At 42.1% G+C, this 16,083-nt stretch overlaps 1 protein-coding gene across 1 annotated transcript in view; it reads right to left on the bottom strand.

The window, feature by feature from the left end:
* The window catches only part of LOC143102330 (uncharacterized), a 35,449-nt gene that overhangs the window by 477 nt on the left and 18,889 nt on the right, over positions 1 to 16,083 (bottom strand). Inside the window, exons 8-11 of the mRNA XM_076265843.1 lie at positions 14,900 to 15,113; positions 5,777 to 6,166; positions 5,637 to 5,690; positions 238 to 531 (exon numbers count right to left, since the gene is read on the bottom strand). Of these exons, the coding sequence (XP_076121958.1) occupies positions 238 to 531; positions 5,637 to 5,690; positions 5,777 to 6,166; positions 14,900 to 15,113 (952 nt within the window). The remainder of the gene's footprint in view (positions 1 to 237; positions 532 to 5,636; positions 5,691 to 5,776; positions 6,167 to 14,899; positions 15,114 to 16,083) is intronic.

The following is a 16,083-nucleotide window of genomic DNA, read 5'->3' as shown; positions in this document are numbered from 1 at the left end:
AGAATTATTTGGACTGCACACAGCCGTGTCGGTAACACTCTTATGAAGAAATTAGTGCACAATGATTTTTCCAAGGACATCAATACAAGTGAAATGTAATGCTGATGGCAAATGCCATGCAAATGCAAATTCATGATTATACCAAAACAATCTATTAAAATATCATGTTAGAAACCCTTCCAAAACAATGTCTATTGAAAAGCAATATGCTGTAAAAGTGGTTGTTTAACATCTCACCGTCTACAGAGAAGCTGACAGAATCGCTGTGAGATGAGGTGAAATCACGACCAGACACTCGTGTTTGATACTGGCAGTAGTAGGATCCTCCATGGGCAAAGTCCACCTGACGGATGGTGAAAACAGCAGATGTTCCCGTGGCTGCCTTTGTCTCTCTGTAGGACCCAGAGAGCTGCTGTAGGGTGAATGTCCCACCCAGGTACTGAGTGGAGATGTAGCAGTTCATCTGGACAGGCTGGCCCCAAGATGAATTTCTTTCCGTTTGAAGGGTGAGAACTGGTTTTGGCAGTGGAACTGGGGGGAAACATTTGAGCTGACCATTAGTGACCAAAAGAAAGCTACCGGTAATCTTTCTACATGTTTTGAGTGTATCTGAGCCAATTCTGGGGTTATTTATGATCAACTTAAAGGAACCATATGTAAGAAATGTATTTCAATTAATCATAAAATGGCCCTGAAATGTCACTAGACATTAAGAAATCATGTTAATTTCAAATACTTATATCACTGACAAAAGTAGTCCAGCCAGGATATTGTCATTTAAAAAGTGAAGTTGCAGCCCTCAACTGATGTTGATGTTGTGTTTTGTCATGTCATGTTGTGTTTTGGCCTGATGCGCCACCCTCCACCTATCTACTAATCACGAAGTCAGTAGTGTTTCAGCATCCGGGTTGGCAATCTCGAGTCAGGGGGGAGGGGGAGGGAATAAACCAATCTACAGTAATTTGAAAGTGATTGCAGTACCAGTTTTGCCCACAATGTTACATATGGTTCCTTTAATGGAACACGCCACTGTAAACGATAACTTAAGATAGCTGTAACTATACCAATATTAGCATTGTTATCATTATAGTATATGTGTGGACTTTGTTATTTACATTAGTGGTTCTCAACCTTTTTTGAGCAAACGCCCCCCTGACCTTACTTTGATCCTCTGGCGCCCCCCCCCCCCCCCACACACACACACACACACACAATAAGAATTTAAAAAATCACCCCTGGGTGGGTGGGCTATTAGGCCACTCACACTCATGCTATATTGCTATTCTGTGCTGTTTCGGTTTCTTCTGGAATTATAAGAAAATGTCCCGGTAACGCTTTAGAATAACATGTGCTTATTAGGTATTAACAGTGCATAATAAGCAGTTAACAATTCATTACTAACAGTTAGTTAACTGTTGTTATCCTTTAATAACATTAACTAACTGTTAACATGCAGCTTGTAAGTGATAATAAGCAGCCTTTTAAGTTACTTACAAGCATATTTGTTAACAGTTGTAAGTGTTAACAAGCAGCTTGTTAATGCTTGTTGATGGTGTATAAGACAAATAGGTGGATAACTAATACGCTTATAAGACCTTTCTTACCTATTTGTAGTAAATTTTGCAGCCCCCCAATCTAAAGCGAGGACCATGTAGCCTAAAGTTCCACAAGCCCAACCTTCTATCTCTCTATACTGTATCTCTCTATTTAGCTTGGTTTAGCTGTGAGAAATACACCTTCAAAATTGTTACAGTGAGCAGGAATCGAACCCCGGTCTCCCGCGTCAAAGAGTGCATTGCTACTTGTTGAGCTACACTACTGTTCCTAATTGGCTAATGGAAAATATTCTGATGTTCTATATCATACTAGCTATGCTTTTTACAAATATGTTTCTGATGGAAAAGTGGTGTTTAATTTCCATAATCTTTGTTCAGTGAACGCATAAAACAGTTTGTCAGTTTGTCAGCAGTCTAAAGATATGCCAGCTTTGTATATAGTTTGGTTACCTAGCAACCGAGGCTTAAAGACGATAAGTGGGTGCGTTCAAAGCTCTGGTTTAAAGTTGCAAACATAGGCGAACGTTCGTGATCGATTTGAAACATGTTTCAGTTTGCCTTGAACAGAGGCGAACATTCGTGGTCTGTTTCTGCATTAATTAAACACCACTTTTCCATCAGAAACATATTTGTAAAAAGCATAGCTAGTGTGATATAGCACATCGGAATATAGAATCAAAATAAACAATTTCATCAGCAGTACAAGAAAAGTAGTGTAGCTCAATAGGTAACAATGTGCTCTTTGATGCAGGAGACTGGGGTTCAATTCCTGCTCACTGCAACAATTTTGAAGGTGTATTTCTCACAGCTAAACCAAGCTAAATAGAGAGATACAGTATAGAGAGATAGAAGGTTGGGCTTGTGGAACTTTAGGCTACATGGTCCTCGCTTTAGATTGGGGGGCTGCAAAATTTACTACAAATAGGTAAGAAAGGTCTTATAAGCGTATTAGTTATCCACCTATTTGTCTTATACACCATCAACAAGCATTAACAAGCTGCTTGTTAACACTTACAACTGTTAACAAATATGCTTGTAAGTAACTTAAAAGGCTGCTTATTATCACTTACAAGCTGCATGTTAACAGTTAGTTAATGTTATTAAAGGATAACAACAGTTAACTAACTGTTAGTAATGAATTGTTAACTGCTTATTATGCACTGTTAATACCTAATAAGCATGTTATTCTAAAGCGTTACCAATGTCCCTAAGCAATAGGAGACTGGTTGGGTAAAAAAAAAACACTACCACATCAGCATTGGTTGTAATGATTTTTTTTTCACATTAAATGTAGGCAACAAGACGTGTCATTTTATCATGGACAAAAATCAAGTGCACATCACGTGAACAAGATAGATAGATAGATGGATAGATACTTTATTGATCCCCAGGGGCATATGCACCGTAACAATCCAACGGATTAGCAACGGTCTTTTCGTGGAGACTTTGCTCAGAGCAGCTGCAGAACAACAGCGAGCGGAAAACGGGCTATAGAGATGACGATAGCTGGGGCTGGGGAACGTGAGTCCGGGCGTGTGCAGGCCCGAACTGCACTGTATGACCACTGAGCATAGATAAACAGTAAAATGTAGCTGGGACGGTAGAGGGGTTAGAAACCCATGAATGAAAATAGCCTATTTATTTCAGGTAGCCTATTTTTGCACCAAAAATATGTGAAAACCATGAAAGTTTAAAATGTAAAAAAAAAAAAAAAAAAAACTCTCACGTTCCCAGCGCTCCCCTTAGGTAGTACGAACGCCCCCCAGGGGGCGGTACCGCCCCCGTTGAGAAACCCTAAGCTAGAGCGATAGTTTCTTACCATTATCGTTCTTTTTCTGAACAGCCCTTTCTGTTCTGCCCTTTCACTGGCAGCACTAAATCATGGCTCCATTGTCACTGTGAATCAGTATGTCCTCAGAGCTCCACTCGCTACCCCAGGGGATAGCTGCTATGACCACTGGGTATAACTTGAAAACGGCTGAGGAAGCCGTTTCGCAGCATTGCTAGAGAAATTCCTGCGGCCAGGGAGACGCGAACCATCGCCTGTTTTAGAACCCCCCGAACCCTACCAAAGGGGCTGCATCAGTAAACAGCAGGTGGTCCTCTGGGAAAGAGAAGCAATCGTCATAAAACATGCATACCATGCTATGGTTTGAGTGTCGAGCATGACTGTGTCTATTAGGGACAGAACTGAGGAAGTGCAAGAGAGGAGATGTGTGATAAAGGGACGGCCTTGGGGAATAATTTGCATGGCAAAGTTCAGATGGCCTAAAAGTGAGAGAACTTCTTGCTTTGTGCGGGTCTGGGAATTGAGAAAAGTGTCGATGATCACAGTGATCCTATCTTGCTTCTTTTCTGGGAGCGATGTCGAGAATTCCTCAGTATCTAAAATGATGCTGAGAGAAGGGCCCGCAAGTTTTCTCCAGGGAGAGGAGAACACCCAATTTTTTTAAAACCTTTGTCAGAGTGGAAATACCTGTGGCGGGTGGGTGGGTTTGGGGGGTAACTAGAAAAAAACGTACAGAAGGTGGACTAGCAATAGTATGTGTATACAGTATAAGGCAGTATCGAAGGTGTACTATGCCGATAGGATTAACCCTGTAGTAGGGGAAACGAGGTGTGTCGAACGGCCTGATCATGAACCCTGACTAGCTTTTTGCTAAGAAGAGATTTAACAGCCTCTGGGCCTCGTATAGCAGACTGTAGGTTTTTGCAAGAGAATGACTGAGAGCATAGCCATGACGCCAGGGTGGAACCCGTGGATTAAACCTGAAATGAGATAATTGCAGAATGTTCGGTCTGGGTGAGATTGCAGCTCTGATTGAATAACATACTTTGAGATTTTCATTGAGGTTTTTGAGGCGGGGGACACACTTGCTTGGCATAAGCGCCAGCACAGTAACTGCACACATGAGGGAAATGACAATGCAATGTATGGCAGTTGTTGAAGTCAAATCTTTTGCAGATTTCACAGCCTTTCAAGGTAAGTGCATCGTCTCCCCCCTCTTTAGCATCTGTGGAAGAGAAGCGGGGGATGTAAGAGGTGGACCTAGGGGGAGCACTAGTGTGATCACTATCAGTGTTGACTGTGACTGAGGAGCTGGGCAGCTACTGCTCTTTCCAGGATTTTACTGAGGAAAGGGTGATTGGAGATTGGGCGGTAGTTGTTGGGGTCATCCGGTCATCCATCTGCATACGTTTTAAAGCTGGTTGGCACCACTCCACTCTCCAGTGACTTATTGAATATGTTGGCCATTGTGTGGCATAAGGTGGGGACACATGCCTTCACAAGGATGGTGGGCATTGGGTCCAGTTTGCTGGACGAGGCCTTGGCTTTTGATACCAGTTCCAAGACTTGGTCAGCATCCAGGGGTGAAAAGGAGGAGAGGCAGCACTGCAGTGGGTGTGTAGCAGAGGTGGAGGTGTCATGCAGCTGTAGGTGGGCAGCTGGGGGGGTTATCATCTTGCTGGTGTAGCATGGAAGAGGAGGGAGTGTCAGACGGCTGAAGCTGCTGATGGATGGTGTCCACTTTTTCCTGGAAGAAGTCCAGGAACCTAAAGCACAGGTTTTCCTCGGATTTGGGCTTGCATTTTTCACGACATAGCTCCCCCTGCAGCTTCGGTAGCAAGTGACTGCTACGCTAAACCCCCACTAGCTAGCGAGCTAGGCATCAAGAAACCAAGCTAAACACATACAGGGCTCACAATAAAACGGTCGAGCAAACACATTGTTCAAGAGACCATCAAACCACATTACAAAAACAAAGTTCACCCAAGGGTAGGCTACTTACAATTTCAACAGCAACAAAGCCAAGTCGTTTGCAGTCTTCTTAGAAACTACAATCTGACTACATTTTCGAGGTGCGATTGGATACTTCTGTTGAGTCACATCCGGATTTACCCAGACCGGGTTTAGTAAGTTACATATTCGTTTTTTCCGTGGAGAAGCGATAGGGGGAGACGAAGCACCCACCAAACAACCCAGAAAGTGTATGATTAAGGTAATTTTTGCTAAAATTGTTGCATAGGGCTTCTTTAACTGGCTAACAGACCATGTAATCATCATACACACACACCTACCTGGAGTTGTTGGAGCAGGAGTTTTAGTTGGAAGGACTCCTTTATTGCTCACATCTGTGGGGGAGGGGATCTTTAAGTACAATGGATGACCGTATGTAATATCAGAGAAATTGTAGTAATAGTAAAATTAAATGATTCACCTGCACAATATGCCAACTGACATGTCAGAGGTCTCTCAAATTTGTAAACAGTAAAGTTTCCAGGACAAGATTTAACCTGTATGGAGGGTGATTTGAAGTTGCAGCAGTCGCTATTCCAGTGTCCACACACCTCCCTGGTCACAATGCCATCCTCTGGTTGGGGGTGAGAACCCTTCAGCCAGAGGGGTGCATGCGTACCACAGCGCTCCTTGGGCACACACACATTAGGCATCCGAACACTCACTTCCTGGTAGACCATCAGGTACCAGCCCTGCCACTGGACGTCCCGGTCACACCTGCGCACTGATTGGTCCAGGTTGGTGGTGACCCTCCAGGTATCATTCAGCACAGTGTAGTTGTGACAAGGATCACTCTGGTTAACTGATGGGGCTTAGGTTACACACACACACACACACACACACACACACACACACAGTTCTAGTGGTTACAGGTTTGACAAACACATAGCATGTGCACACAAAATGCACCCTTAAAATCACAGTGAAATTCTGCACTATATTGTCTTCAAGGAAAACTCTGGCAATTTTTCACATAGATCTCTTTCTTGAGGCCTGGCTGCTCTAGTTGTTAGCTGCAGCAACTTGAGCTAAGTAGTATCAATATGTTTTTTTACTAACATTACTTGGTGGCCTCAAGAGACAGAGATCTATGTGAAAAATTGCAGGAAATTGTCCTTCTAGACAGGGTTTTTGTTGGTCAGTCACTTTCACTGCTAATGTGCCAACAATGAATTCATGTGACACCTCTTTTTAAGACCAACATAGTTGCGGGTAACATTGAGCTAATGGTAACTTGTGAACAAACAAAAATAAAATAAACTGTTTTAAAGTCAATATTTTGTAGATCATTAGATATATGGTCTTTTGGGATCCCAGCGCTGCCTGGACTAGGGTTAAGCAAGGGTTAGGGTTAGTGCCCTGTCCCATTTCTCATTCTCCCCCTTCCCTTACCCCTTGTCCCTCGAAACAGAGTGGCAAAACATGGGTGAAAATATTCCCCTTGGAAATGGGACACCACTAGACTATAGGGGACAGATTGAAACATTTTTAATTAAACATAATTTACAAAGAGATAGTATCACACTGAAAGCTAATATTTTGTCACTAGCAACCTACATCTGTCCTGTCAGATACAGTTGCATTTCCAGCTCTGAACAAAATCCATCAGTAATTATTTCAGCAAAAGTGGGATATTTGCAATGTTTCATTCATCCTTCCTGGTCGGGAAGAATGAAACATACAGTTTTGCCCTAAGCTATGTAAACGTCCCACAATTTCAATATGTTATAACAAATGCTTGAATGGTTGAATGGTCATACATCATCAATGCCATCAGAAGTCATATCGCTAGCCTACCTGTAGTAGGCTAGATGCGATCGAGAGTTTATCCCAACAAACCTCCAGGATGCAGTCAGCAGCTGCATGTTTTCATTTCACAAGAGTGGTAAAAAAGTTCAACAAATTTTGCTGCTGCTGGACATTAGTTAAATTTTGAGTCAGTATGCTGTCAACTACATGTGGGTCAATGACATGACATGCAGATGTCTGTGTCCGAGTCCAATACTTTGGTTTAAAGGGACACCAGGTAACGTTTTCGTGTTTCATCTTCGTAAGTCGGTATATGGTTAAATGACTCATTACAGGGCGAATGAAGACTCTCTCGCCCGCCCCTACTGCCTGTAGGAAGAATAAAGTTTGGTGTATACGACCCGCCGACCTTCAGTCTCAGACATCGCGAGAAACTATGGAAGAATATTAGACTCAAAAGTTTTGTACGTGTGTATCACGTTTTGAAACTAGAAATTATTTGTAACTAAAAAAATGATCTGTACAAGTAATTGTCAATATCACAAATTACATACCTACCTACACTTACAAATCTATTCTACGGGTACGGATCGGTTTTACAGCTACAAATCATATTACAGTTAAAATATTACCATTACAAATATATTCTACAATTACAAATCAATATTCTACGTACAAAAAGTTGTCCTACAGTTACAAATCTTTTCTGCAGGTGCACAGACTTTTGCACCACCTTAGGGATAAGAAGCGTCTCATATGTATTGTGTGTGTGTGTATCAGGATTTGTAACTGTAAAAATGATTTGTGATTTAACAAAAAATAACACAAACGAATAACACTTCACTTACAAATATATTCCACAGGTACTAAACCTTCCACAGTTGTTGTCTTTATTTACGAAATTTGCAGACAATTACGAAACTATTCTGCCATTACAAATCTCTGCCGCTCGCACAAATATTTTCTGCAAGTATATAAGAATACTTTTGAGACTGTGTTGGCATTTCCTGTTGAATAGCCAATGGCGATGGTCAGGTTTGGCTAGCCAATCAGGAATCATAAAAAGTGTATATATTTCATGTTTTGTCATATCAAACCCTCAAAATGTCAGGTCGCACAACCATCCTAGCAAATTAACACTATGTGAAAAGTATTAAATATAGAATTTAAAAGGTAAGGGAATTAAAAATAAATATGGGGACATAATTTTATGTTAAAGACCTTTCAAATAAACAAAGTTTACTAGTTTTAGCTCTTAAATTGTTTGGAAATTGAAAAAAAAAAACTTTTGTCCGGAAATTTGCATACCTGAAATGTCAGGGCGGTGCAACCGCATTCATCGAACATTTATTTTGAATTGAAGAGGGAAAAGAGTAAACAGGATATTGCCTCATCAAGAGGACCCCAAGTGACCTTTACTAATGAGTGAAAAGTTTGTAAATCTCTCTCAAATATTGATATAAAAAATCTACTTTCTCTTCATAGTTGGATTTGTACAGTTTACATGCTAGGTAGAACCTATGTTTCAGCAATGTTTCTGGATAACAGTACAACTGCCACAAACACAAACAAACAACTAGTATATTTTGAAAGGTAGGCCTATATGTAGTTAAATAATGAAGTAGTTGGGGTAACGAGGTATAACTATATTCACAGAAAAAAACCTGAATTATACAGTATACAGGCAATGGGAAAAAAACACCTCAATTTCAATCACAGTTCACGGCTTATTTATTTACAGATCTATGCTTGATTCAGATTTCTCTCAGCGCTGCTACCAGAAGAGTTCCAAATTTCGGACAGGTTGCTCACATACCATCTACGTCGTCAAGATCAGTTTGAGGCTGCAGTAGCCTACAATAAGCCATCACCGGAAAAGCGGCCTTTAATTGACTTGTCTCCATCGAAGTCTATGGGGTTGCCGTGTCCATTTATTTTACGACTCCATTCTGTAGTCTGCATCTGGTCACACTACGATTTTAACGATTTTAAGCGATTAGTGCTCGTTGGAGAACCACATACTGTAGGTCCAGCTAAGTGGAGCCGCTAGGACACGCACCACCTCTCTAGAGCTCAACTGACGTGAATAAAGATTTACGAGACTACGAGAAAAGGATATATAGGCCTACTTATGATAAATAAGGATAAATACTTACGACTTAATTTAAGATAATACCTTACTAAAAGGATAAATATTTTTTACAATTCTCACATGAATGTACATTCCCTACAATGTCAATGGGAATAGTTTTAACAAGTAAAGTGTACCAGTTGAATAAGTTACACTGACAATATAAAGATAGCTAGTTAGCAACCTAATGACGCTACCATTGAATATAGCTTGTTGTCAACATGCAATCGAGGGTGAATTAGGTTGTTGGCATACACGCGACAGTTAAGTAAACACAATTCCTTCAAATCATTGTGTTCAGAAACAAGCAGAACTCCACCTGAATGTAAAACTAATGTATAAAGTCTAACTGCTAGCGAGTTCGACCATTGACTTCCATTGTGTGATGTTAGCATGTTTTCCCCCTCATGTTGGGCGGTAACCTTTCCGAACATCTTAACCGACTGTATATAGGCAGTAATAAGCCTATTACTCACCCTTTGCAGGCACGTGACTTAGTCACGTGACGGCACCATGCTGGACAGCAAAAAGATAGGAGACATATGGCAAATTGTGTGATGTCTTACTGATTATGATGAAGGGAACATTATTACTATAACATCTTTGTAGTTCAATGTATTGCTGTTCGGGGTCTGATAGTCAAAGAAAGATGCCAGCGGTGTTAGATGAAATGGGTCATGATCGCAAATGTAAATAGTTATTAAAACTGTTCAGCAAGGGCAGATAGCTTAGGTCGTAACGTTAGGATACTGTAATTAACATTACTGTAAATTAACACCCATAAGTATTTTTTGGACTAAAATATTGCAAAGCGATTTGGTTACTTTATTTGTCATGCTTTTATCAGTTATAACATAGTCAAAACGTTAAGAATATCATATCAGAACATGAAATAATAACTTCAGCTGCCATACTAGAAGCTATCCTAACTAACGTTTATCGTAGCTCATAGTGCTAGGGCTAATGTAACTTGTCAGTTTGTACGTTGCCCAGCGAATAAGTAAACTTACTTCTTACATGTCATAAGTTAAAGAATTAAAAGAAATAGGAAATAAAGAAAATGCTTGAACGGTATTATCTATTTACATTCAGATCTTGCCATAGTGCTTGCTTGGTAGTCCACCGTAGCCTACTGTTCAGAGTCTATGGTTGCTATAGCAACCGCTGCTGTCCTTCATACACTGACGAGATAACTGTGTAATTGTGGTTGAAATACTCCCGAAACACAAAGAAAAGAAAAACTAAATATATATATGTAAGAAAATGGGATGTTGTTGTATTCCAAACAATAAGCCAACAGTCGTGGAAGGGTACGGTTCAATCTCACTATAATCTCCTACAGTAGCTGTGCGATATGTGTGATTTAATTCGTCTTCTTGCTGTCCACTAGGCTGTGTTGCTGTGGCGCGAACCAAACGTGACGTCAGATGCAAAGGGTAAATAGCCTAGTTTAGGCCTACTAGTGTTAACAAGTTGACTACATGACCACGGCAGTGGAAGTGATCCTTTACAAAGCAAAGTCGACACTTTGAACCGGGACGAATGCAACACTTTTTAATTAAACACCATTTACAAAGACATTATTCTACACGGAAAGCTACCCAGCAAACCATTTTCGGTTTGGGGAACGTTCAGCGGACGCTCCCGGAAGGATGCGGGAACGTTCGCTGCTCATTTGCTGCTAACGTTCCCTCAGGATTCGTTCCCTCAACTTTCCGTTCAGAAAAGTTTTTTGACAGTGCCGGAACGTTCCTTCATGGTTAAATCTTTGGTTCCAGGAACGTTTGTGGAACGTTCTTTGAATCATCTTTAAAACTTGAGCAAAGAAAAATCGTATATCAAATCTAATTGTCATTCAATCCTTATTAGGCTACTATTATTCATGCCCATGTAAACGTGTGTAGGCTACCTCATGCCTGCGATAGCCTAACTGTGTCCTCCTCCAAGATATCACAGACAACAATCAGCTGCGTACAGTATTTATACAGGGTTATACCTAATTTCACATTTACGGTGTCTTTCTTCACAATAAACCAGTGTCGGTGTCAGGGGCGGGCCTTAGGGGGCCAGGCCCGCCCAAACAGGCCAGTGTGCCCCCCCCCCCCAACAGAGATCTCTCCCTCACATAAAAAAGTCTAAATATTATTATGCCTATGATTGAAATTAAATCCATATTGAACACTGATGTTGAACACTACTCGGCCTACTCAAAATGGCACAGACTGACACGTGTGTCAACTATGCTACTGTTGATTGTGTGCGCAAACTGCGCGATGAAGAAGGATTCTGCACACTCAGACACTGTTGCAGTGAGTGCCACCGATACATTTACCACCACTCCTGCAACGCCAAATGAGCATAAATCTCGACCAGTAGGGTTTTTAGACACTGCTGCATAAGAAATTCAGTAAAAGGTCTCAAGATAGATCTGGGAAGATAATGGAAAATACAAGGTTTTTCACGTTTCTGACCGCAGGATGACCCAAGCTGAATGCCTGAGCTGTTAATCTAAATAGCAGACACCGTAAATGAAGGGCCAAACTGACACGTATCATTTCCTATATTTTCCAATATTGTCCAGTGCTAATGATAAACTCGAGCAACGGAGATGTAGGCTATTGCTTTTGATCATGTAAGCTACTTTAAGGGGAAATGGAATCGCCCTTTAGTAAGCGCAACACAGCACGGGTCTTAAAGGACAATTCCGGCGCAAAATGAACCTAGGGGTTAAAAACACATGTGTACCGAGTTCGACCGTTCGCTGGGATTTGTTTTCATGCTAGTCGAATGTGACCAGTTTTATTGCAAACCGCTAATTAGCGTTTAACGCTAGCCTTGGGGGCAGACGTACAGTAAAAAGTAATCGCTATTTCTATACCACTAACAAGGCTCAAAATAGCACCACACTTACACGGTAGCATAATGAGGGTCTCTACATGTAAACCGAAGCATTGAGAACTTTGTAAGTGTACAGGCGTTTATTAAAAAAAAACGCATTACCGTTCACGTCTGGTTCACATACAGGCAGGTGCCTTGGGAAAACAGAATTCTGGGATGTAAAGTGAATCTCACGTGAAACGTTGTTGCCGAAAGAAAGCACTGAGCACATAAGAGAAGCACTGAACGCAACAGGAGACATAAGATATGGCAGGTTATTTGAACGGATTTGAAGACATCGAGGATGAACCTATTCGGTTTGATGGATGTCCTTATCTTTTCGAGCTGGAATATAGGCTACCGACGAAGAGCTGCGGGAGCTCCGTGAAAGGGCTACGAGAGAGAGCTACCTGTAGTTAATGCTGCACACAGCCTCGCACTTCTGGAAACTGGTGGTGTACCTGCGGACTTTGTGAAGCTATGGCCACCGAAGAGGAGTGCCTGTGTTGCATGGAGTGGGACCTGTTGCGTCGCGACACCCAAGAGACGCAGTGTTTTGTAGAGTCTAAAGATTTCCCCTCATTGATAAACAGGGCTGTAGTTGAAACTATTTTCCATGTCCCGAAAAGAAATTGGAGGCGGCGATCCATACCAGAGGGACCAGATGGACATCCACTAAGTAAGTAGGCTACACTAGACAAGTTATGTTATATCGGAGCTATTATTTCTGATAGGCCTATATTGAGCAAATTACGTTTGATTTTAGTTCACATCGCCTGCCTGTAGGCTAATTAGCGGTTTGCAATAAAACTGGTCACATTCGACTAGCATGAAAATAAATCCCAGCGAACGGTCGAACTCGGTACACATGTGTTATTAACCCTAGGTTCATTTTGCGCCGGAATTGTCCTTTAACCTGCTTTATCCAGAGGGAGACATTTTTGGATGCAGCAGAGTTTCCGCTAGAAAAAAATGGTGCCGGTCAAAGTGACCGGCAGAGGTTTCGTTTTCCGGACATTTTGATGATATGCCGGTCAAATATCCTATTATCCCTTCTTAATTAGTCAAATTGAGGAAAACTGGAGACAGGCTATGTAGCTTAAAGAATGACATAATCAGGCTGTATAGAATGCAACATGTTCATTAGCCTAACTTAAACATGCCTAACAAGATCTAGCCAGTAGCCTATCTCTTCATGGACAGCAAGAGTCCGCTTCGTTCGTTGTTTTAAAAAGACTAGGCTACTGTACGTTGTTTGTTGCTGCTACCCACGTTATCTCCAGTGGTGACTGTTTAACTTACACAGATGCGCACACACAAGAATGAGCGCTCAGTCGCTCACACCACTACCCCCTAATGCTATGCCTCTTTATTTGATAACAATAAATTAAGAAATGTTTTCTATTCTGGGAAATGTTTAGCTTCTTTTTCTTTCGGCCGCGGTTCAATGATACCGTTTAATTGTGCCAGAAATTAATTATCCGCGGACCAGTAATCGCTTCGTCGAGGAGGCCCTAACCCTGCAGATCATAGACAGAGAACGCATAGGCCTACTGTATGTTTTGGGTAAAGAACACTTTGCCTGTCCAGTGTACACGGAGAATGACAGTGTCTTGGAGCGGCCGCACCCCCCGCAACTCCACTTCCAATGTCACTGATTCCGACAGATACGCCCGACACTTCTGCTTTTTATCTGGTGGTGGTGGAGTTGACCGGACATCTGAGGCTTCAGACTTTACCAATTTATCATCATCCATCGCGTCTGGCCTCTGAAAAAACTTTTAAGGCTAGTCTGCCTGGGCCTGGCCATGTTTGAACCGCCTCACTCATGTTCGTTGTTTAACATGGACGTTTTAAGCGTGCGCTTTCTATTTGAAATGCAGCATAGGCTATGCGTGTTGTTTAATAGTTTAGGCTACTTTTCAAACGGTAGAGCCTGTTCATTTAAAAACATAGCCAGAGGACGTATATAGGCTTACATATTAAGGCTTATTCTCAAATTCAGATTGCGTTAGGGGACGGGATTATTAGCCAATTTCAATCGGACAATTTGACCGGAGAGATTTAATTTTGTCGGACATTTCATTTTTTTTCCGGCCAATGTCCGGTAATTACCGGACAACGGAAACCCTGGGATGCAGTGACAAAAAGCCTATCATGGACCTGGCTGGGAAATGCGACAGTTGTGGAGTCGGCATTCGTAACCTGTGGCTGCAAAACAGTACATCTCCAAAAACAATAGATTAACAGTCAATAAAAGTGGACTATTTTCCCCCATGATCATATTGTTTCAGTTATCCAAAAGGCTCGAAGGATGCTCTTTATTATATGGCAATTTTGGGAAAATAACTAATAAAAGTGAGGTGAGGTGCCCCCCGTCAGTGCTCATAGCCCCCCCACCCGTTGCTCTCTGGCACCGACCCTGTAATAAACTAACCTAACTCAACCATTTTCAATGGGCATATCCCGTCATGTTATTATTCAAAACTGCAGCAAGGGAAGGCTAAACTGTGTAAACTGTAAAACAATAATAAACGTGGCAACTGACTTTCAATGTATGCTAGGAACTAACTAAAACTAAATTACAAAGTGTTGCAACCTCAACATGGAAGATGCTTCCAAATCAGCACAGCTCCAATGCTTTATTGAATCTGTGGTCGAGCCAGACAGAGACCTAAAATGCTAGCTTAAAAATGCTCCCCTTTCTTTGGTTGAACCACACACACTGATCTGGTCTGATCTGTAAAGCTGTACTGAAGGGGAGGTTACTGAGGCTGTGGTGCTGACCTGTGGCTGGCTGTGTAGGGGGTAATGTAGGGGGCAGTGTAGAGGGCAATGTAGAGGGCAATGTAGGGGGCAGTGGCTCGGCCAGCTTGAGGTCGTATTTGCCCTCGCTGCCCATGCGGTAGGAGTTTTCATGGCCGTTGTCCCACCTCACCCGGATCCAGCCGCTCTCACTCAGCTGACCAATCACACGGCCCAGACCGGGAGGGATTCCATCCTGAAATATGGGACAAGCACACACACACACACACACACACATACATAGACACAAACAGACAGACACACATTTCAGAAACACATGTGTTGATATTCATATGTTTTTCTTTCTCTCACACACACAAACCAAACACAAAAGAAAGTGCATGTGTCAGCCTAATAGGAATAGCGAAGTGACTGGTTGTAGTGCTCACATTTATTTGTTGTGATCCTTTTGATTGTCTGCACTGTGTGATGGAAGATGTGTGTGATGCTATTACCCAGATTGTTTCCTACTGAGGCTCTCTACTAACTCTTAATTGTTTGACGTGGACAATTATACTGACTATTATTACCCAGCCTATCCATGATCACAACAGACAGCGAGGAGGAGTATAAAAAGAGGTGGTACAGCACTTACCAGCAGGAACGGCGGGGAGACGGACGCCACATCGACCTTGGAGACGCAGCTAAATCCAAGGGGGAAGACGCGAACGACGGACGAGCCAACTACCTGGGCCACGAAGATCCGATTCCAAACAGCGATCAACGCTCACTATTTCCACCTAAAGGGACGTAAGTTGGAGTTGCTAGGATACGGGTACGCTGGCGAGTCACGCCGCTCCGTCTAGCTTCTTGTTTATGTTTGAATGTTTGTCTTTTTCGTCTTTTTATGTAAAAATGTGTCCTCTCGAAGTGTGCACTCTTGAAGATGAACATAATGAGCATCTGTAGGCGCTTTTATCAACGCGGTTTGTCGCTAGCCTAACACCTGTTTTGAGTCCGAGACCCCGACCACAACATCCACGTCCACTAGTGAGGATTCTGCCTGTCGCTAATATGCCTGATGACTGCACTACGAGAAATACCTTCTCGGTGTCTGGTGAGAGATAACATCTGTGGGACCTGACTGTGAGCTTTTGAGTGTTGAACTGTCATCCGACGTCTGGAAGTCGACGTAGTGATGCTAGCTAGCTAACTAACTAGCTATC

Source organism: Alosa pseudoharengus, unplaced genomic scaffold, assembly GCF_046254945.1.
Source record: "Alosa pseudoharengus isolate Yale_2024_CS ecotype anadromous, Long Island Sound unplaced genomic scaffold, YU_APseudo_1.1 YU_APseudo_1.1_scf_4, whole genome shotgun sequence".
In the NCBI taxonomy this organism is placed as follows: Eukaryota; Metazoa; Chordata; class Actinopteri; order Clupeiformes; family Clupeidae; genus Alosa; species Alosa pseudoharengus.
This window is presented reverse-complemented; position numbering and strand designations above follow the sequence as displayed.